Here is a 22651-nt window from a genome sequence, read left to right as displayed (position 1 = left end):
TAGGCCTGTTCTAAAGCAAAAGCAGCCATGAAAAAATTTTCTGGTTTTTTTTCAGCAGCATATATTAAGATTTTATAATGTTGTTTAGTGTTGCAAGAGTTGTTTTAAACTTGGGTTTGTATTTTTTTTTCCTGTAGATCATAGCTTCTTAAAGCATTCATATGAAGATGGCTTAGGCTGAGTTTAGGTGCAACTTTAACGTGGCAACTGAACTAGTAATTATGTAAACCATCTGTTGGTGCTGAAAATAGTCAGTCTTCTGAAAAAACAGCTAAGGAAAAGGTGAAGAATTTCAGGAAAAGCTTTGTAGACATGGTGAAATATCACACAGAAGACCAAAGCTTGTGTCAAATGAATAGTTTGCTTGTGTATTGTTCTAAGCAGTTTCTGTTAATTTAAATTTAGTACAACAGACTGGGTAGGTGTAAACTTCATAGCATTGAATCAAGGGCTGTACTTGGCAGAGGCTGAGTTTCTGTTTCCTGAGGCTGAAGGTGAAACTAAAAAAAAAAATGGAACTGAAAACAAAACCTGAAACTACTATGTTCTTACCTGAAATCTCCAGAAATTTAAGAAGAGATTAAGCTACCATTGAAAATGTACTTTTGAGGATTTGCACTTTTTTCTTAGTAAGAGTATGTCAACTCCCTGTAAATGGGGTTTTAGATTGTTAGGGAACCAACTGCAAAATTCTCTGATAGGCTCACAGGCTCTCCGTGTTCCGTTCAAGTCAGAAGAGCTCAGAAGTTCTTACCGGAGTTAGTACATCTGAGCTGGAACATAATCTCCATGTTTTTGTGTTGCAACAATGAAGTTGTTCACTAAGGTTTTCTTTCTGTGTATTTATTTCCAACCATAATTCGAAGATGAAAATGATGCCTTTCTATGTTTGCAAAAGTTATTTCCCTGGGTAAGTGTGTTACAAGCAGTCTGAGTTTTGCTGGAATGTGCACTTAAATACAATTAATCCTATAATGTGGTGTTTGTGGAGTCCTTTTCATTTTGAAAGCCAAAAAAAGTACATATTGCAGGTGCACAATGACATCTCACTTAATAGATTGGAAATTACAAGAGCAAGCCCTGTCGGCTTCATTTTGTCTCCTGCTTTATGCTTCAATCACTAGCACTGCATCAGAGAGTAACTATGTAACTTCCAGGGGTGTGTTGGGCACCTTTCCACAGCCATGAGTCAGTCCCTTTATAGGTCTGTGTACCAACTCTTTTGTAGAAAGTGAAGTTTTGTTGCTGTTGCATTCCTTGACTTCAACAGGAGCAGAATTACGTCCAATATATTAAGCCATTTGCAAGTGTCTCATCTTGATGCCAAATGTTGTGTTCTGACAACAGAGGCAATTTCAGCACTAAAGCTTTAATAAATTTTGGCTGTTAAACTTGCCTCATATTGCAATATTTTATCTGTGTATTCACTATTTAAAAGTGGCTTTCTTTTTAAGCCTTAAAATAGGATGCTATTTTCTTCCATGATAATCTAGGCATTTTCCTTATAAAGAACTGCATATCTGTACCTTCAAGTCTTTTCAGCAGTAAAACTACTGGTGAGTTGTACATGTTCTGAAAATTTCTTTATTTTTTTCTGAAGTGATTTTCCTTTTTCATGTGTTTCATATTTTGAAATTGAAGTAGTGAAACAGCCAGTTTTGCTACAGCACATTGTTGTCTTAAAGGCAATTGGAAATGAAAAGCTGAAATAAATCCCTCTCCTGACAGACTTTCAGAGTTTTTAGTTTTCCTTAAACAATGATGAATGTTGACACTCATAGCTTTTAGATCAGAAAAATGTTGGAAAAGCATTTATATTTTTCCTATATTATTCCAAATAGAAAAATGGAGCCACATATTTCTAGGACTGTAGGGTTTAGTTTAAAAACTTGTAAAAGACTTTGCACATCTATTTTACAAGGAATTCAGTCTTTCCAAAGTTGCATTTACTTTGGACAAAAACAAACATGAAGTTACTTTTAGACATGGCTTTACACAGGGAACTGTTATAGTTCACTTGTTTGAGGTTTCAGAAATGCAGTTCCTCCACTGGACTTAGTAAGCTTGATTACTCCCACCTCTCCTCCAGCCTGAGCTCACAAAAGATGGTTCTTTCATCACACCTAATTTTAGGTATTCCAAACTTACAGTTTTCACTGGCAATGTTACTAAATTAATATTGCATTTGTAGGTTCTGCGAAGATTGTAGTCAAAATATTAGTTTCCATATCATACTTCAGTAAATCCTAATTAGAATATTTTTGTTGGCTACTGAGTATTTCCTGAAAAATAATGAGTAATTTGCCTTTCTGGTGTAGGCCATGGTGATGCAGAGCACTGAAAATCTGTGATTTCTCATCTCTCTCCAAAGCTTTTTGTGTTCACTAAGTTTCATTACATGTAAATGTGTGTCCTATTTTTTCCCTGCAGTTGTCCTACTTCATAGCTTTCACTTATTGAATGGCTGACTCATTACTACGGAAGTGATACAGTGTGTGAGTGGTGCAACACACACACACCTGCATTGTTTAAAAAGTAGGGAAACACCAACCATGGCTGCTGCTCCTGCCTCAGATGGGCTTAATGGCAGATTGTTCAATAGCAAATAAATACTGTGCTCTGTAACAGAGAGGTCTCTGAGCTTGAGCAGCTTTCCTGATGTTGTTGCTACTTTTCACATGGAAGATTTTCTAAATAAACATTTAAAAGAGCTTCTTACTAGAAATTGTTCCAATCCAGCCTACTTAAGCAGGGATTGTATTCATGCTTAATTAGGCTTTCCTCTCTTTAATGCTTATAAAATAAAGCCCTTTCAAACTTTTAGTTGATGTGACCTGAAGGTGACCTGGATCTTTATAATGGTTGGCTTTTCAAGCTTGTTGGATTAAACAGATGTAAAGCAGAAATCTGTGGAAAAACAGACTGGCTATCCTGAGTTGGAAATTTAGAGACTATTTGCTTGGGGAAACAGCATGTATTACCCAGTATTGTTGAGACGCTACATTTTATTATAAGAATCTCTTAACTCACCACTTTTTTTCTCCCCTATTTTGTCTCTGCAAAAGCCTTCTTTCCTGTTTGCTTCCTGTTTCAAAACCTAGGAATGGTGATAAAGAGCAATTGTTAAACATTTGGAGTGCTTTGCTGTGCAATTTTCACCCAGGAATGTTAACAAAATTTTGCTGAGGAAGGAGCTCTGAGCTGCTGATGCTAATGTTTTAATAAGTGCTGGATACCAGGGACTAATCTTGGTAAATTTTGGAAAAAAACCCCCACCTAAATCTTGGCTCTGCATGAAAATGGGTAAGTTCAGGATAACATTAATCCCACACAGTGAGTATGAAACTGTTACTGGCAAAGGATTGGAGAAATGCAGTGTGGTTGTCACTGATCCATGTGGCTATTTGGAAAATATTCCTTTTCAGAAATTCTATCCAGAGCTATGTAGTGCTAGGAAGATTTTAGGAAATGACAGTGTGCAACTGGGGTCACACAGCTTTCCCTGCTCCTGACCTCCTCCTCCCAGCACCACTTTCCGCTTTTTTTGACTAATTGGAGCAGCCAGGAAATGATCCCATAGGTAAAACTACTTTCCTTGGCATCTTTAAAAATGTATTTTAATCTGCTGCAGGAATATCAAGGTTGTGTCATGAAGTGGCTTGGCAGTACTGATAGGAAGAGCAGCGGATGTACAAACCTTACCTGTGTGGAGGGACGCAGGGAGGTTGTTTTAGGAATGGTTTTGTGGCCTGTCTTGTTGGAGACTCCTGCTGACAGTGACCTTGCTGCCCGTGGGCAGAATCAGAGCGGGAGGTTGTCTCTCTTCTGCAAGCTGAGACCTTTCTTTCCCAACCAGCAGCTGTTAGGGCTCCTTTGAAGTTATTTGGTAAACTGAGTCATAGGAAAAATTCTGAGCTATTCATGTAGGAGTGAAAGATGGGAATTTCTGCATGAGTGTAGCTGACCTAGACCTCCCTGAGACTGGTTGTTGATGCCTAAAATTGTTTGCAGAAGTGAACTCTGGTAATTACTAGCTTTTTCTGAAGGCATTTCCACCCTGTTTTCCTATGTTAGATGATGCTGTTAAACAGAGATGATCCTGAGGGTGCCTCTGTTTTCCTTATGCGTTCATTTATTTCCTATGGGCACAATCTCAGTCCCACTATCAGGCTGTCTCTGAAGAAGATTGTTGTAATTCAGTTTTTTTTTCCTAACCAAAACAGAATTTGGCAGAGTAATAAAGGCTTTTGTGCATTTAGACTTGAAGAATTGAAAGCTCTTCTCTGCTCCTATGGGAAGCATATATCAGTGGTGCTAATTATAATCCCACGACAAGCTTGTTGCCACATGGAGGCAATAGGAAGTATCAACTTCTCACTAGAACTCAGCATGCTATGGTCTGCTGATTATGTGTAGCCATGGCAGATACCGGGAATGGGATTGTATTTCTTATCCTGGCTTTCTACTATTGCTGTTCTTTGACTTTCAATCTCATTACCAGCTTTGGGAAAAAAAAACCCTTAACCAACCCTGAAGACCATTTAGGCTTTTTCATTAATTGTATTGACAGGGTAGTGCTGAGTTGGACAATGATTCGTTATGCTCAGTGCTGATGGAGAGTGTGGTGAGGACTTACCTTTTCCATACAGACAGAACTAATGACCACACCTGGAGAGTGTTTGCTCTTCTCTTTCCAGTTGCAAACCCTGTGACATAAAAAAGGGACTTGATTGGTGCTTTAGGACACAAAAGCAGATATGGATGGGATGGGAAAATGCTTGAGTGAGTGTGGGGACAGATAGTTGTGGCCCAAATATGGTTTTATTTTAATATAATTTTATTGTGTGAATGATCTCTGAGCCCCAACTTGTTTATCACGAGGCTCTCCAGAAGAGCCATGTTCACCAGGGTGGTTGTGTGCAATAAGATGCTTTGATGATTGTTTAATGAATTTGTATTCTGCCTGTCCTGGCGCATTTTCTCGGGGCACGATAGAAAATGACAATTACTGGATAAAGAGCAAGTGCTACAAGGGATTGGGCAATAACTCTGCTTCTTTCAAAATCCTAGAAAAGATGAATGACTGCATGTGGTGAATCATCACTGGCGTGGTTTTTCAGAGAAACAGCCAATGTTCCTTTGAGACTTGATGAATAAGCAATTGCTGCAAATTTTTGTCTGTGCGTGAAGTAGCCTCTTCCTACTTCCCAAAATGCAGCAATGGTCACAAAACAAGAAAAGCTATGTTGGTGGCAAATATGGGTTTCCAGGTATCCCATGAATTGATTTCTGTCACACAGTTTCCAAAGATAATTGCATTGGTTGAATGTCATCTGCTCTGTGGATTTATGTTCCTATTTATGGGAATTTGGGCTTCTTGTTTTGCGGGAAGATACCATAATTATGATTTCAAATGGGTAAGAGGAAGGAATATGAAGGGAGCATGTCAGGCTGACTTTCTGAAAATAGACACTTTAATTCTAATTTAACAGTTATGTGTCTTGGTTTGTGACATCTTGGATTTCTATTATTTTCAACTAAGCTGCAAGGACAAGAAGTATTTTAAATCACTCTGGTTTTCATGCTTACTTGTTTCTTCTCAAGGCTAAGTGGTTCAAACTTGCTACAGATATTTGAGAGCTCTGATAATAAAGGACATTTTAAGTGAATTTTAGAAAATAGAATAGCATTTTTGCCTCAGCAGCACTGGGCTTTGGAAGGAAATTTCAGTAAATAAAACCTGGATTAGTTAAGGTTGAATACACAAGGTAATGCCAGCTGGTAATTGTAGCTTTTGCCTCTTGTCGTAATTCTTGATTTACTGTATTTACTTGGTAGATGTTAAATGAGAATTTAATTCTGTGGAGGGATTCTCTGATGTGCCCCACATTTTTTGCATCCAATGGTATATTTATTTATTTATTTTTCAGTGTTACAGCTTTTCATTTAATTCCATTTGAGAGGGGAATTAACTCTGTGAGGTTCAGAAGGCAAATTCCAAAACCAGAGGACACTTCCCGGTACCTGAAAGAAGTTACTTATAAATGCATGTAGTGGATTTTTAACTGTGAACCCGAATTTCTACTTCTTCATGAATTAAACACTCACTTAGTTGGATTATCTACTTGGTATGCAGGTACATGTCAGATAGAGTTATTGTTACAGAATGGACAAATTTGGTATTAAGCACAAGGTGCTGGAAGTATCTTTTTTTTTTTTTTTTTTTACTTGTTATTTCATTATTGTTTATTCATGATCATTTGGAATGCAGCATTAATTTTAATAGCTGAAAAGACCTGCAGATAATGCTCTAATCAGTCCTTTTTGTTTGCTTAAGACCCCTATTGATGTAACCAGTTCAGCAAAATTTTGGTGGCATTTGAAATTGAAAAATTATTCAGCACTTCACATAAACCACGTTTGGTAGCTTGTCCCGGGGTGAATGAAGTCACCTGAGCTGTATGGCAGCGATGCACCGCGTGTTGCTGCACTGCAGGCAGGGCTGGTGGCACAAGTGCAGGGAGCCTCCTGCATGTCCCAGCCTGGGAATGCTGTGCAGGGAGTCTGTGTTTGGGTTAGAATTCCTCATTCTCACTTGGACTGTGTGGCTGCAGGTGCCTGGTGTGACTGGGTGTTCCCTGGGGGGTTGGTGGCACCCTGAGCCCCGGGGCAGGTCCTGCACCCTGGCTGAGCATGGTAGGGATGGTGAATGTGCTTAAAGGGCACTGGGGACATGGTTTTTCCTACAGCTTTAGAGTGGCACAATTAGAATAAAGTGTAAAAGCACAGCTTCTGGTGTGGCTACTTCCTCCTCATCTGGCTCTGGGCACTCTCCAGCTCTCCTCACGGTTGGAAGTTTCGTTTTCTCCAGCAGCATTGTACTTTTTGGCTCTCCAGTTTCATGGTTCTCAAAGTAAATTATGTGGCCATGGAATTATATGTGCAATAAGACTTAGACAAAAAGAGCTGCATTTGTAGAGTTTTATGTATACTAATGACAAAGAAGTATCTATTACTACTTTTAGCCCAGATTAATTTTATTTCCTTATTAATTAAACAATGTCTAAAATGGAGGTTATAGGATCTTATAGGACTATGTATCTATATTCTGATCTGTATATATAGTATAATCTATATTCTAGTATCTCTGTGTTATAGAATTCTGTATATCTATACGATCCTATAGGTTTATAGGATTTCCTTTTCTAGAAAAAGGACTTGCCTTGTTTATGATCTTTGAAATATCAAAAGTGTTTTCAAACTGAAACAGAGTAGGGGTAAGTAGGGTACTTTTTTGAAGTATGTCTGAGTAGGTGTGGGAAATACTTAATATCTATTTTTGAGATAACTGGATAAATCTCAAATTATGATATTGCTATATTGACCCGGTATTAGTCTACAAAAGGTATAGTAGAACTTGAAATGAAGAGACTGAAAAGAATTGGGATTTATGAATATAATTGTGGTGGGAGAATAATTAATTCTTAAAATTTAAAAGTGGTTCACTGAGATTTAGATATATCTGCATAGCTAATATATAAATATTTAACATTAAGCGTGCATTATAAATGAGGAATTAACATCATGAGAAACAGATATGTTCTAGTTACTCAAGCATCTTCCAAAGCTTTTGTGGTAACCTTCGTAGTACAAAAATAATGAAAAGCTGTGCAGCTATGGGTATTGACTGGCATTTTACTTTGTTATGGTGGTGACAATAATTCCTGGGGGTACTTATTAGATACTGGAGGTGAGTAGAGAGAGGTTTCTTCAGCTGTTGTGTGTAGAGATGTGTGCTGAGTATGCTTTTGCTGGCTTTTTCTATAACTAAATTAAACTGCTCAAGTGCTCCACACGTCTGCAAGCTCTTGGAACTCTTTTGTCTTCTATGCTGGGAAAGCAGAGCGTAACAACTGTTAGGGACGGGTGTGAGCAAACCCAGCTCTGACTTTCCCCAAGGTGCTGGATATGAATTTTCTGGGTTTGAATGTTAGTGGTCATATTTGAAGAAGTACCTAATAACTTTCTTCAGCTCATTAGTTCTCATTTCTAATGACTTTTTCCTTTTACTAGGAATACATAATCCGTGTCCAGAGAGGAGTTTCAACAGAAAACAGTTGGCAGGTAATTTCTTAAGTTGTGGTTTGTGTAACCAGGATTCTTTTTTTAGGAAGAGTTTGAAAGTTGTCTATTCCTAGCTTTTAAAATTTGAGCTGAAAAGAGAAATGTTGATTTGGAATTGAGAACATGAAGTGCTTGAATTCCTTTGGTCAAAACTAAGAGAAAAACAGTATTGCTGCCAGCTACAGAAGGCATGTTTGCTGCTATTCCGAATATTCCAGGGAAAATGCCTGTCATATGTTTCTACTGTGTGTTGGTACAACCATAATTTTAAAATCTCAAATGCCAGTTTGCCTTTCTCAGTGCTAAAATTACAGCTCTGCTGGTATGAGACCAATGAAACCAAGAAGTAGTAATGAAGATGAATGACTATGAAAAGTTGTTACATCTAATATGGCAAAAATGCCTTGTTTGCAGACAACTTTGCTCACAAATACTGTTTTAAGATAATTTTTAGAAATGCATTTTCTGTCTGATCGAGCTGTGATTAAAAACTCTTTTTTGCTCTCTGGCAGTGTGACATAAATCCAGCAGTTAGGCATTTGTACAAAGATTGTAAAATAAGATGATCATAAATGGGAATTACTTTTCTCTGATGGGATTTTGAGGAGTAAAATGCTAATGGAAAAAGTAATTTGTTTCCTGAACATTGTTTTTTATTTTACAGATTGTGAGGCGATATAGTGACTTTGACTTACTGAATAACAGCCTGCAGGTAATTTTCACTCCTCATATAAATTAAAAATGTCATTAGAAAGATATATTCAAAATGTCTTGTGATATTTTTATAGATTGTGGTGAAGAAAAAAGAAAAATTCATGTAGCTGTAAAGAGAAACTGTGACTTCAAATGTAACTTGAATGTGTACTTTTTCACCCTTAAGTTTTCTCTTGTAAAATTTCAATTTTAGCATCAAAAGGATCAGTTTATATAGAAATGGAGGAAATTGGCAGATACTGAATCTTTCCCTTCAGTCCTGTGACTTGTTCCGGTTTTATGTGTTTTTATTTGTTCCTCCTTTGATTTGGGGAAAGCCAAGGCACATACCAACCTTATAAATTCAGCATTGAAGTGCTGTGTGTCTCATTATTTATATTCCTCTAAATCACTACCAGATGCTGCTTCTCCTGTGATGGTTTTCTGTGTCACTGAGGAGTGCTCCTTGGTCAGACACTGGACTTACTGTGTGTTTTCTTCTGCTTTTTAGGACAATTATTTCTTTTTAGTTTGTGTGGGAAAAAGCAGGGTATGTGAATGTGTTTGGGAACACAGGGGAAGCAACAGTGATTAACATCTACAGCAGACAAACTCATTACTTGAGGTTTCCATACTGGTCAAACAAGACAAAAAATGAATGAGGATAGATTCTTGTGACTTCAAAATTTTTCCCTTGTTAAATGTTGCATGAACTCAAGAGCTTAATACTGCTTCCACTTCTTCCCTCCTCCCCAAATCAAACCAAATCAACTATGTGCTTGATGAACCTCGGTGAGGAAAACCCTGTAAGGGTGTTGATTTGTGTGCTCTGAGTGCCCGCTGTAACTGCTTCCTGTGCTGCAGGTGGATGGGGGCAAATCAGTCATAATTCAACAGATGCAGCGTGGTTGCCTTGTGGAATTACTCTGTTAAATGTGCAGTAGCACGTAGGAACTTCTATCATGACCTAGAAACCTTCTCTGTGGCGTGCTGAATAAATGCAATACAGAGGTGTCTCCTGCTCCAGAGGCATCCAAGATTTAAAATTAGACAAACACCCACGGGAACACAAGCTGAGATGGTACTAGTCATCAGAGTACCTTGGGGTCATTGTGGTCTTAACCATAGTTTTGATAGAGATCACAGAGAGAATTTTGTGAAAGTTTTAAAAAGAAGGAAGAGTTCACTTTGCAGCCACCTATAACAAGCTACTCTTAACCATGAGGGAATGGAGTGTGTTAAGGCATGAAAAGGCTTTGTTGCCTTCTCATTTACCTTTCAAATGAGGCAGCTTTAGTAGAGAAGGCAATGGACCTTTAAGGCTTAAAATCCAGAAATGACAGGTGCTGCCAAGTTAGGCCTGTGTGGCAAGTCTATAAAGTGAAGGTAAATCGGTTATGTATGATGGAGTTTAGAAAGAAAAGGCCTTTGTATCTGAAATAGAGGTGAATGATAGAAGTGTAGGGTCCAGGAAATTATCTGACAGCAATTTGCGGAGTGGGACAAAGGGGAAATTTGAAACAAGAGAGACTAAGATCCAGGACAAAAATGTTAGCTGCTTGGATGACTGGAAGATATTAAAAAGGATTATCAAAATGTACCTCTCACTTCAATGGGAGGATATGAGAGGGTGGCTGAATTAGAAGGCCATGTGCTTTAGCAGTTGGTCTCCTCCCAATGGCTCTTTTCTCTCACTGTTTCAGAGTTTTTTATAAATTACTCTTTGTGGTGCTGGAGCTGAAGTTTCCTCATCCATTAAGACAATGCAACACTCCTCAGATGTTTCCATCCAAAACTCTAAGCAACAATATTCCATCACAATATTCAAGTACCATGACACATTTTTAAACTCTTTAAACCCCCATTTTGTGTATATTGAAATTAGAGTAAACAAACAAAACTCCAAACAAAGCAACCCTCCCAAAAGAACCAATAAGAAGATACCAAACCCTAATCTTTTTCCTTCAAAGGTAAAAATCTGCTGGAAAAATTGCTGGAGTTTCTTTTGGGTGTAAAGCCCAAGTTCTCCAAGTTCTTGTGGCATACTTGACCTCTCTGTGTGTCTGTGTGGATGTGTTTGAGCACAGCTGCAGTTGAGTTGGAATGTGAATTTTCTATTGTTAATCTGGTACTACCTATATGATAATAGTAAGGATTGAGAATTTCAAAATTGTCTAGGCTAGGGAATGCAGTCCTGCCAAATACCTTGGAAAATAATGAGGTACATGTATGTGACCCTGATCTGTATCAAGAAAGTTTCAAGATAGATTCCCTGAACTCTCAGTTGTACTGGATTGAAAAGCTTCTTCCAGTCGGTTCTGCATTTCTCCCTCTTTACTTATTTGACAGAGATCAGTGGAGATCATTGGCTGCTCTTCTATTTTGTCAAGTGAAGTGCTGGTACTGGAAGTACTGGAATTCACAGCAAGACATCTGGCTTTTGTGAAGCATTTTATTGCAGCTTTGAACAGACATTCCTGAGCAGGCTGTGGTTTGAAGATAAGAATGTTAATTCCCAGGTTCTTCCATGGAAAAGCCCATCCTGGCTTCAGTGGTGAGCTGGGGCCACTGAGAAGTAGTGTCTGAAAGCATGTGAGGTCTTTGCAAGGTCAGGCCCTCAGTGAGGTGTTCTTCTGTGGTGAAGTGTTCTTGCTGTGCTGTGCTGTGTGTTTTGGCAGATTGCTACAAAAACCTGGGCCTGAATGTTAATTTCTGCTGAAAAATAGCAGAAGTCTGATTTATAAGTTTTAAAACAAATAATAGTGGTTGGAAAACATGTGAATTAGAGTCAGTTTCTCTCTGATGGTAGCTAGCTGTCAGGTCAAGAAGGTAAAAGGTGATTATGATTTGACATGCTTTTTAAGTGAGCAATACTAGGAAAGGATTTAGTTCTTGTTTAGAAACTCAGTTTTGAATTGAAGTAAGAGTGGTCTGCCAAAGGAGAGTTGTTTGCCTCTGGTGTTAAAACTAATTTGGTGAATTACTGGCTGTAGATGATATATGGTTGCTTTTGGATTTACTCCTGGTTTTTATTAATGGCTTCTTGTAATTCAGACATAGTTATAGTTCTTTTTCAGTCCATAATTTGAAGTCAGAAAACGAGAAGTCGGAGAAGTGCTAAAGTTAGTAGGAGACAACTCCTGTGCAAATGAAGGAGGTAGAAAGGAAGGGGAATGCTACTTCTGCCCTAGTTTGTTGTGCTAATCTGTTACCTTTTCCACTGGTTAAAATGAAAGTTGTTCAAACACCAAAAGTCCCTGTCTTCTCCCTGGTGAACTGTTTGCTTTAGAAATGAGGTTATTGCATCTGGTCTAATTGATTCCTGCAACACACAGTTCTTAAAGATAACTCCCAAGGAGATTCAGCTTACCGAAGGCAGGTGCTTTGATCTGCAGGACAACGATGTGTTAACAACACGAAAAATGTATTCTGGTAATTCACATGATGTAATTGAATATAAACACTGAAGATGATCTCTTTGATCTGATTTACACAAGGCTTTGGATTTTTTTTCATTGTCCTGTTTTGAAGGATTTCTCTGATTTTTTTCCGAAGTTTTGGATCTCTTATGTCAGTATAAAACAATTACTGTACATCCCCTGGTAGACTGCAGCTATTTCTGGGTTAGAAGATGGGTTTAAAAAATGTACAGGAACAAATTCAGAAGATAAAATGGAAAAGCTGCACTATATTTGAAATTACAGATTTAAAATACTAACAGAAAGGGCTTTACATTACCTGCAAACACAGAGGCAGAGGAAGGTTACTAATCTGCACTTGATGAAATAAGAAAGCATAGATCTTACCCGGAAAAAATGGTAAGGTGGGAATTGTTTTTGTGCTGTGGCAGAAGTATGTCATAGAAAGAATCTAGCTGAAAATTGTAGCCATTTAGTATCTGAAAGTTTTGTGTAGTGATCTTAAATATATGACTCACTAGGAAAAAATTGTCTCCTTGTATTTTCAGTGTCATTCCACTTACTAATCTCTTCACAGTGGGATGCGAGCTGTCATCTGACTCTGATAACGATGCTTAGGAAAAATATAAAAGCTTGTACATACACAGTACGAAAAGAGTTATCCAGTAGTTAGCTTGTTGCTGAGAGTCTTTTACTTTCTGGGTTGCTAGTTTTATATCCTTTAGGCATTTTGAGAGCAAGGTTAGTAATTTTTCCTCTCTTTTTAAGATCTCAGCTCTAAGTCTACCTCTTCCTCCAAAAAAGTTGATTGGAAATATGGAGCGTGAATTCATCGCTGAAAGACAGAAGGGACTCCAGGCCTATCTGGATGTAATTACTACCCATCACATACTGTCTAACTGTGAACTGGTAAAGAAATTCTTGGACCCAAACAGCTATTCTGTAAATTACACTGGTAAGTAGGAAATACAAAACTGTGTTACCATTTGACTTCAGCACGTGCTGTGTATCTTCTGTGAATGCTGGCCAGGATCTACACTGAAGCATGGGGGAACAATCTTCAAAATTATCATACTGTGCGTGTGACTATTTATGATAATGCTTCTCCAGCTCTGTGCATGGATCCTGCTGGGATTGTCAAATCTAAATATTTGAATTATTTCACAGAGGAGTGAAGAGGGTCAAGATCTGTATAAGCAGAACTTGGAGGAGGGGTAGTTGGTGAGAGTGACATCTACTCTTCACAATTCATAAAAAATGAAAAGAGTTGCTCTTGGGAAATAATTTGTCTGCCAGAGTGTAAGGTGGAGTTAAGTTTGTCAGCTTAGTGTTCTGTTAAAACAGCCCATCTTCTGAACACTGAAATCTTTGAAGAATTGTGGTTATCTTGTCCAGCTCCTACCCTTGCTATGGTGTGTGAGACTTCTAGAACTAATTGTTTGAGCTAGGTTGAGTACTTTTTCAAGGCTAGACTGAGCCAGTCACCCTCTTCCCACAAATACTGGGAAGTCACTTCATTCCTTAAAATGATATCCCAGTGATCACTTTCTTCATTACTAACTGTTTCTTCTTTGAATTTGTCTTACTTCAGCTTCAGCCATTGGATATCATTAAATATTTGTCTTACAGACTGAGAAATTTTCCTCTTAGTGATGAAACCCACTCCACAAATTTAGTTCATAGGCAAACCAACTCTGCAAAATGCAAAACTTGTTTTCTTAGAAGCAGAGCCTATTGAAGGAGGAACTTACTGCTTCCTTTTCACTTGTCTTTTTTTTCTCTCTCTTTATATAACATTCTTGTGTCTTCAGCTTCAAAGTGCAAAGAACATTTCCTGGATGTTTATGATAAGCTGTGCAGGAGTTGTAAATTATTAGTGACTCTTTAAGGATGCAGTATGTCTGGCTAGTGCTGAGCAAGCAATATAAATTCTCAAGGAGACATTGTGACTTCTGTTAATTCTGAGCACTTTCACCAAGATTGTTTTTCCTGCAAGTTGCTGGGAAGCTGGTGACACATGTCATTGCTTGTGGTGTTTAGAGACACCACCAATTTGTAATTTCTTAAATACTGGAGCAGAGAGATGGTATTTATTGCACTTTTTTCCCAGCATATTTCTAAAGAAAGAAGATACAATGCAGCGAGATCAGAGCATCCTTACCTTTTTGCTGTGTTTCTGTGCCAAGATAAGCCATGTTAGAGAAAATTCCTTGTTGGCATGATTCCCTTTCTCCCCCCCACTTCTCATTGAGATTTCCCCTCAAGTCACTTCATGAATAAACCGGTTGTGTTCCCAGCTGTGGGAGAATTCACTAACCAGATGGGTGTCCTCCCCTGGGCCCCCAAAATGTATGAAGACTCATGATAGCTGGCCAAATACCTCTGCCTGCACAGAAGAGGGCACAGTAACACATAGTGAAACAGAACTAATTAGTTTACATAAACTACACTTAGTAATAGCAGCATAGATGGATGTTAAAGAGATAAAAGCATTTTTACAAGTATAGCAGAAACACTTGGTGTTCTAATGTTGTGTACACCTAATGTGGGAAATCTGAGCTGTGATTTAGACTTGGAAATGTAGATCCAATACAGATAGAATAGAGATTGGTAAGCTAAGTTTTCCAAGCAGTGGTTTCTCTTTTTTCTCTCTGGATTTGAGTTACCGGGTTAAAAATGCAAATGCCCTCCGTGTTTTTATCTGATTTCTTTTCGAATTGATTTTTTTGACTTTTAGTCTGAATTCCTGAAGGCTTCTTTCTGGCATTGAACCTTACCTCATATGTGGATAACTACATTATACAGTGTCTTAAAAATATTTTTTTTTCTTCTTTTTCTCCCTCTTTGTCTCCTTTTTTTTCCCAGAAATTGCCTTACAGCATGTTTCAATGTTCTTCCGATCAGAGCCAAAGTGGGAGGTAGTTGAACCATTAAAAGATATAGGTAAGAAGGGCATGTGTGCATGAAAACTTAGCTGATTTTCTTCCCAACTATATGAGTTGTCCTAAGATTCCTATACTGTCTTTGCTTGCAGACCTTGTCCTGCCTGTAAGCTGTGTGATTTATCAGTGTTTAATTAAAGCTGCTGCTGACTTATTTCTTTACTTTTTTTGTAGGTTGGCGAATACGTAAGAAGTATTTCTTAATGAAAATTAAGAATCAACCAAAGGAACGGCTAGTGTTAAGCTGGGTATCTATGTTTTCATTTAATACCTAAGTCTTTCTCAATTTCTCTCAAAGTTTGATTTTGACTACCATGTGTGAGTGATGGGGGAGAGAGATTGAAGAGCTCAGGCTTTGAGGGAGCTTTGGAAGCCCTTAGGTAGATGTGTGGTGTGGGAATTTCTTGTATTTCTTTCCTCTGGTGCCAGATCCAGTTTGGAAGTTCCTGTGCCTGGTCGTTTGTTCCCAGACCTACACCTCAGGATTCTTTAGTTGTAATGATGTGGCTGTTAACCACAATATAAATTTTCTCACTAAAAATAATGAGATGACCCTTTTTAAAGTCTTAGGTTTTCCTCCTTGGATCTTTAATTGTTCTGACAAACTAATGGGTGAGAGGGGCATGAATTGCTCCTTTAACAACAGTTGCTTTTGCTCCTGTGCTGAAATGTGTTGCCCTGTTAGTTGTATGATCACAGCTGTTTGTGAGACTTCACTGGAGAGTGGAGGTTACTAAAGCCTGTGGGAGAGGGGGAAGTTTTTCTTGCTGCAGAGGAACAAGGTGCCTTATCAGTTCCTAATGTACACAGTCCCCCAGTTTAGGGTTGGCAAAGTTCATTCAGTGGTAGTAATGCATGTCAGGTCCGTGGGAGGAGAGAGGCAGTAATACTTATTTATGGTCAGACTGTTTGTATTGTAAAGCCATGGCCTTATTCAGCCTCTTCAGGTTTCATTCTGTATGTGTAATTTGATTGCTTGCTCTTCAAAATATGCCTTCAAACATCTGTCCTAATTTGCCAGGGTAGAACATTTGATCACATTTTCTGTATGGAATGCAACATGCATTATGAGGCCATTCTTTTCCTGTTTACTTCCAGGCTGATCTTGGCCCTGATAAGTACTTGTCTGACAGAGACTTACAGTATGCTGTGAAACTTCTTTCTTCCTGTTCTGTGAGTATTACTTGACGATTTTTAAATTGTGCTAGCACAAAAATGTGTCTCAAGGACTGATCTTGGAAAAGCACATGTAGCCTAGTTGACATAGTTTGTAATTTTAGAGTTGCTTTCATTAAAGATTTGCAAGCCTTTTAATTACATTTCCCATATACTATGAGGTAACATGTTCTCAGCACAAATAATAATCTTGCAGGATTATTTCAGGAGATTCAGTGTTGTGGTTAATTTGATTTTTTTCTTCTTGTGCAGTACTGTGAGATCATGAGCTTTTATTTCATCTCCTCAACACCTTTAGGCTGTTAGGATGGTGCAATTTAGGTGTAATTGCTAACCCGTGAGCTGGGATATTCTCAGGCACAGTGGATGAGGCAGTGGAATGAGTATCATTATTTTTTCAGTTCTTTGGACTCAAGACAGGAGCATCTTAGTAGAGCTGCAATGGAGGCTGTACAATTTAAGCTCCACGTTATAAATCCGATATGCATCTCTGCCTGGAAAAACTGGCAGTTGACTCCCAGAGGAGCCTCTGGAGTCTCTCTTTAAGGATGTTAGCCGTATGAAAGACTGGCTGAAATGGATTTGTTTTTAATTTATATGTTAATTGAATAATATCTTTGTGAAGTTTTCTTTGCATTTACACCAGGTTAAGACTGAATAACTTGAGTTATTCAGTGTCACTGACAGAATCCAATTTATTACCGTAAATATACAATTCAGGCTGATCTTTTCTTACTTGTGAATTGAACACAAATGATTTAGAAAATCCATCATCTAAAATTTACCTACAGTTTCTTCTTTTGGTAGCATCCCTATATTTACAAAATCACTTTTGCCACTGCCAATGAATCTTCAGCGCTGGTTATTAGACCATTCAGTGAAAAAGGGACACTAAAGGACCTTATTTATAAGGTAATTTCGTCCCCCTACCCCCAACTCAAATGGCAGAACATATGCTGCAATGACCATACATATTTTTTATACAAGTGTTTGCCATCAATTGCTAAGCAAACTAAAACAAATACTGACTTTTCTGGGCATGATACTTGATATGTGTGTTTCTTTTAAAGGCAAAGCCAAAAGATCCATTCCTGAAGAAGTACTGCAATCCTAAAAAAATTCAAGGTCTTGAACTTCAGCAAATAAAAACATATGGAAGGCAAATATTAGAGGTACATTTTTTGTTTTGCTTTATTTACCAGCTTTTTTGCTTTATTGTTTTGGAGGCCAACTGGTCTAACTACAAAAAGTGGACAAACTTTTGAGCACACAAGCTTTATTTCAGCAGCAGACTTCAAAGCTAAATGTAAATTGAGATAATCTGCTCAGTTGAATTTAGATATATATGTGTAAGACCATTTATGACCCCCCAAAAAAATGCAGTGGAGCTTAAATGGGAGAGAGGTGATAATATAGTCTGTTCCTTGTGTAAAAAGGGAAAGAAGTAACTCATAGCCTGCAGAACATGTGCCATAAATTCATGGTTGTTAGTGTGTTTTAAAATTTTTTTTTTAATCAAATGATCATATTCAGTAGAATTTTAAATTTTAGTTTCCAGATCTCTTTGGGAGGTGTCCATAAGCCTGCTTTGAGGATCAGCATCAAATATTTGTTTTGTGAAAAGTGCTACCAGTGATATGGGAATGAATAGTCAGCCAAAGAGGATGTAGATAGAAGATCAGGTTGAGTGAGCATTCCAATGGGAGCCTCGTTTATTATGTGTCTGCTTTAGTATTGGAGCATTTAAGTTGATGATCTTATGATCTTGAGATCATCAGAGCATCTTGTGATAGTGCTTCTCTATTGCTTTTTTTTTTTTCAGGTATTAAAATTCTTGCATGAGAAAGGATTTCCTTATGGCCATCTTCACTCTGCCAATGTGATGCTGGATGGGGATACCTGCAAGTTACTGGATCTAGAAAATTCCTTGTTGGGACTTCCATCATTTTATCGATCATACTTTTCACAGTTTCGGAAAATTAATGTAAGGTTCAGACAAGGAATTCATCCGACTCTTATGCAAATCTTTATTCTCCACCTTTGTTTCTGGAGAACTGACTAGAATGAAAAAACTTCTCTCAAGCCCCCTTTTTTTAATCTGAGCTTTTCTTCATCAAATCCCTTTTCTGCTTCCTCCAAACCACTGTCTGGCTGCACAGCAGTTTTGTTGCAGCACACTGGAGAGAGTGTGAGGCCAAAGGTAAGCAGGTAGAGGGGGAGTGCAGGTGAGTGTTTTTATGACAACAGTGCCAGCACAAATAGAGGTAAAGTGCAGTTGGTTTAAAATCTCTTTGCACCCTGGTCTGTATTTTGTCAGAATGTGCATATTGTCTACTACAGTTTCACTTGTATATCTGTACAGTGAGCACAGCTATTTACTTGTGCTTAGCTGGGAGCAGTATTCAGCCTTGTCTTTGGTAGATACTGTGAAAATTGATCAGATGCTTGCAGATCTGTAGCTATTGAAAGGTTATTTTTATTTGTTTGAGGGGTGTCTGTTTGACTGCAGGCTTGCAAAGCAAAATATTTATCTTACTGCAAAAACATGAAAACAAATTTGCCCTGTTGCAGCAACGTCTTGCCCTGCCTTTAGGCCCTCATTGTAATAAATTCTATGCAGCATCACGAGATAGCTGCTTGCTGGCCTTGCTAAACAAGTTCTACTGTGTTGTCAAAGAAACAATCACAAGTTCATGGTTAGTCCAAATCTGTTAGTGCCATCAAAGCCTCTTCAAGTAAGAGGAGCCTCTTCTGTTTAAACATGATTCAGAAATCTTGGAAATATGCTGTCTGGGAGCTTTGCATGTATGTACAGCTTGCACATGCCTAAGGAGGAGCAAAAGAGACTCTTCTAAGTTTGGTATGCATTTTTTCCCATCTTTTTATCTACTTCCTTGTAAAGTGACAGCTGGTCATTTTGTGAATCTCATTCTTTGCTGTTCGACTTAGCTAGGAAAATGTGCTTGGTTGGGGTTTATGTTGGTGTATGAATTTCTAAACTGCTGTGTGAAGAGTTTACTACTTCACACATTTTTACAGAACTACACTGCTCTCCCATTTTTACCATCACGTACAGAAAGACAACAGAGGCTGCTTTAGTTTGTGGTGTGAAGATTTCATCTGAGCTACAGTTATGCAGGGAAATGGTTGTGGTTAGGAGCTGCCTTAATGGTTCCTCTTTTCTATCTTAACATGCAAGATCACTGGTCTAACCAGTTGAGAAAAACTAACAAGTTGTGGTTTTACTTTTTTGTTCCCCCACAGACTTTAGAGGGTGTTGATGTTCATTGCTTTGGACACTTACTGTATGAAATGACCTATGGAAGACCCCCAGACACGATTCCAGTGGAGAGCTTCCCCCCTGCTCCATCAGTGTTTGTTGGTTAGTATGCAGTGCAGAATATCTCAGTCACAGCTGCCTGGATACATTCTTAGACTTTACCTATGCTGAAGTGCTGTGAAATAGCAGCCTGAGATCTTTGCACCCTGTGACTGATGCCTTAGGTTTTACCTCAAGGCATTATGACCAGAAAGAATTAGTAATTTGGTCAAATAGAAAATGTGTTCTTCATGAAATATATGTAGTGTATGAATAAAACCTTTTTAGCTGAGTGATAAAGCAGTGTTTAGCAAGTAATGAGATGCCTGGATTCCCTTGCCTCATGTCTAACATTCTTGAGAAGCTTCTATGTGTAATAGTAATGCTATAATAAAAACCACATGCCACAGAACTTCATCACTGCTTGGTTGATGCAATACTTAGGGGAGCATCACACAGCAGTGCCAGACGTTCATTCTAAATCATTTGCTATCCTGCTGTGCAAAAATGTGTTCATTCTTATTCTTTCTTTGGTAGTGTCAGTGTTGGAGTCCATTCTGACTTGTGAAGCTCTGAAGAATGGGATGCCAGCTGTCTCACGGCTCTTACAGATGCCGTAAGTCCTGTTTGACTTGTTTTATATTCATAGCAACGTTTTAAATTATTTTAGGAGGAAGAAACTTTCTGCTCTTGTTCCCCTTTAGAAAGGTTTGCTCCTTTTTCTGAGGGATGTGTCTCAAGTGGAGCTTGATAGGCTTCATAGAACCCATCCATTGTTAATATGTGCATTTAACATTTCTTTGGCTCTTGGTGTGTTGGAGCTGTTATGTATGCACCTTATTTAGCATGGTTTAAATTAATCCAGCCATTAAAATAATGCAAGCATGATTGAGATCATGTACAGACTGGTTTAAAGGATTTAGAATAAGGAGTCTTTTTGCATGTCCCCTTCAGACCTACTTCAGTAGATTTTGCTATCAGTTTACTTAGGACTGGTGAAATAGATCTCTTACTTTGCTCAGCAGTGACATTTAGACCTGCTCTGGGTATGAAATGTAGTATGGAAGTTCTGTCTGGTTTCTTGCAGGGCTTGCTTAGGGATTCTCTGAAGCATAGACAGAATACATTTCCTTACAGGCTGCCTTCCCAGTATGCAGTGAAAGGGTGAGGGCAAGCATGGGGCAAGGCCAGGGTGCAGAAAGGGAGCACTGTCAGTGTGTCACTGAGTGGGGACCACACCTGCCTGCAGTACCCACCCTGCCTGCAGTTAGGGCATAGCATTCCAGGGAAATTGCCGTCCCCGTGCTGTGACGTGTCACCAGCATGCTGAGCATGGAACCACAGTTCTGCTGGGAGGTTCTTTTATTATTTCTTAATGTGGGATGCTGTAGTTGGGGTCTTCTAAGTGGCAGATTGTCCATACCTAAATCTGGGTCTGATCTCACAGCACAGATTGCAGTGCATTTAGAGCCTGCTCTGAGGTTCAAATTTCCTGGTTGGGAAGAGTCACTGCAGCCTTCAATTCCTTCTTCTGCTCCCTTCCTCTGCTTTTAAAGGTGGGAAGTAGAGAGAACAATGTTAGCAGGGGAGAAATACTATAGGAAAACTCTGTGAATAAAGAAATATACAGGTGTTTAAAGATGTCGAGTAACAATCTATGCCCAGCTGCTTTTGATATGTAAGATATTAAACTTCATTCCCTTTATACCAATACTCTTTACAAAAGTGTTCTACATAGATATGCAATGCAATTAATGTAATTTAAAGCAATTAACATAATTTAAATATCTATTTATTATAGCCATAAGAACATGTAATCTGAAAGGGTCAGAAAGTCCTGTAAACAAGGATGAACTTCCATGGATTTTTGGAAGTATTTTAAAATTTGCTTTATTTCTGAATAATTATTCATTGAATAGTATTCATTGAATACTCTCCTTAATTAACTTGATTCTAGATGTGAATTTGTTTTCTCTAGTATAAGCTTGTAATAGTTTTCCACAGGGAACAACAACTCAGAAATATTTATCTTAGAACCAGGATTGAGGTCTCTCTGTGACAGTTTTCTAGTATGTTCTCCAGGACAAAGTATCTTGGAATGGACTAACCAGTTTATTTTCAGACTACTATTGCCCTCTAGTGTCTTTGTTTTGGATGGAAAAGGATTAATCATTTATGCTGTTTCTGCTGACACCATAGAGGGGAGAGCAAAAATATTACAATATTTGCTTTAGTTGTCTTTTCTAGAGGACAGACAAGAATGCAGATATTTTCAAATGTTAAGTTCACTTGATCTTTCACATGTTCCTTGTTAATTCTAAGACAAGAGTTGTGCTAAGAGAATGTTTTTTAACAAGAGCAATGATTTTGTTTAGGTGAAATTTAAAATAAAGTCCCTGGAAATTTTTTGTAAATAAAGAGTCCATATACTTTTAAGGAAAAGGTATTGTTTTTTGGAGGGGAACCCTCCTCTGCCTTTGATAACTGTACCCATCCTATCCACTTTCAAAATATCTCACACAAACCAGTTTTCTCTGCCTTAAGTAGTGGCTACATTCTGAGGGTTGGGTGCTGCTAATTTTACAGCAGTGCTTAGAAAATAAAAAGCAATATGTAGAAACCTGTGGCCAAGGGTTGAGGACAGAGAAGCAAAAGGAGAAAGAGGGGTTTAAGTGAACAGTACCAACAGTATTCTCGTTATGGTTTTGCCTGTCTCTTGGGAATAATAGTCCTCTTTTTTTTCTTTTTTTTACCAACTCACAGATTATTCAGTGATGTCCTGCTAACAAACTCCGAGAAACCACAGTTTAAGGTAGAGTTGACCACTGATTTGCTGATGTTTGTGGAAGTGCCAGGATGTGGGTAGCTACATATTAATTGACAGAAGGGGTTGAGGAGAGCTGGCTTTATTTGTCTCTATGGCTATTGCCATCAGTGTTTGGATTCCTTTGCCAAATTGTACCTGAGAACATCGTGCC

The 22651-nt window shown here is 38.3% G+C and overlaps 1 protein-coding gene across 13 annotated transcripts in view; it reads left to right on the top strand.

Annotated features, from left to right (window-relative positions):
• Positions 1-22651, top strand: part of PXK (PX domain containing serine/threonine kinase like) — a 67963-nt gene that overhangs the window by 2553 nt on the left and 42759 nt on the right. For all 13 annotated transcript variants that reach the window (XR_007206103.1, XR_007206102.1, XR_007206101.1 and 10 more), the window contains exons 2-13: positions 8074-8124; positions 8789-8836; positions 13005-13191; positions 15102-15179; positions 15353-15426; positions 16277-16351; positions 17162-17266; positions 17425-17526; positions 18177-18338; positions 19619-19736; positions 20211-20289; positions 22437-22485. Coding sequence is in view for 9 of the 13 variants with exons in the window: in XM_048315707.1 (XP_048171664.1) it covers positions 8074-8124; positions 8789-8836; positions 13005-13191; positions 15102-15179; positions 15353-15426; positions 16277-16351; positions 17162-17266; positions 17425-17526; positions 18177-18338; positions 19619-19736; positions 20211-20289; positions 22437-22485 (1128 nt within the window). In the remaining 4 variants the exon portion in view is untranslated. The remainder of the gene's footprint in view (positions 1-8073; positions 8125-8788; positions 8837-13004; positions 13192-15101; positions 15180-15352; positions 15427-16276; positions 16352-17161; positions 17267-17424; positions 17527-18176; positions 18339-19618; positions 19737-20210; positions 20290-22436; positions 22486-22651) is intronic.

Source organism: Corvus hawaiiensis, chromosome 11, assembly GCF_020740725.1.
Source record: "Corvus hawaiiensis isolate bCorHaw1 chromosome 11, bCorHaw1.pri.cur, whole genome shotgun sequence".
NCBI lineage: Eukaryota > Metazoa > Chordata > Aves > Passeriformes > Corvidae > Corvus > Corvus hawaiiensis.
Note: the sequence above shows the minus strand (reverse complement) of the source record. Positions and strands in the feature narration are given on the sequence as shown.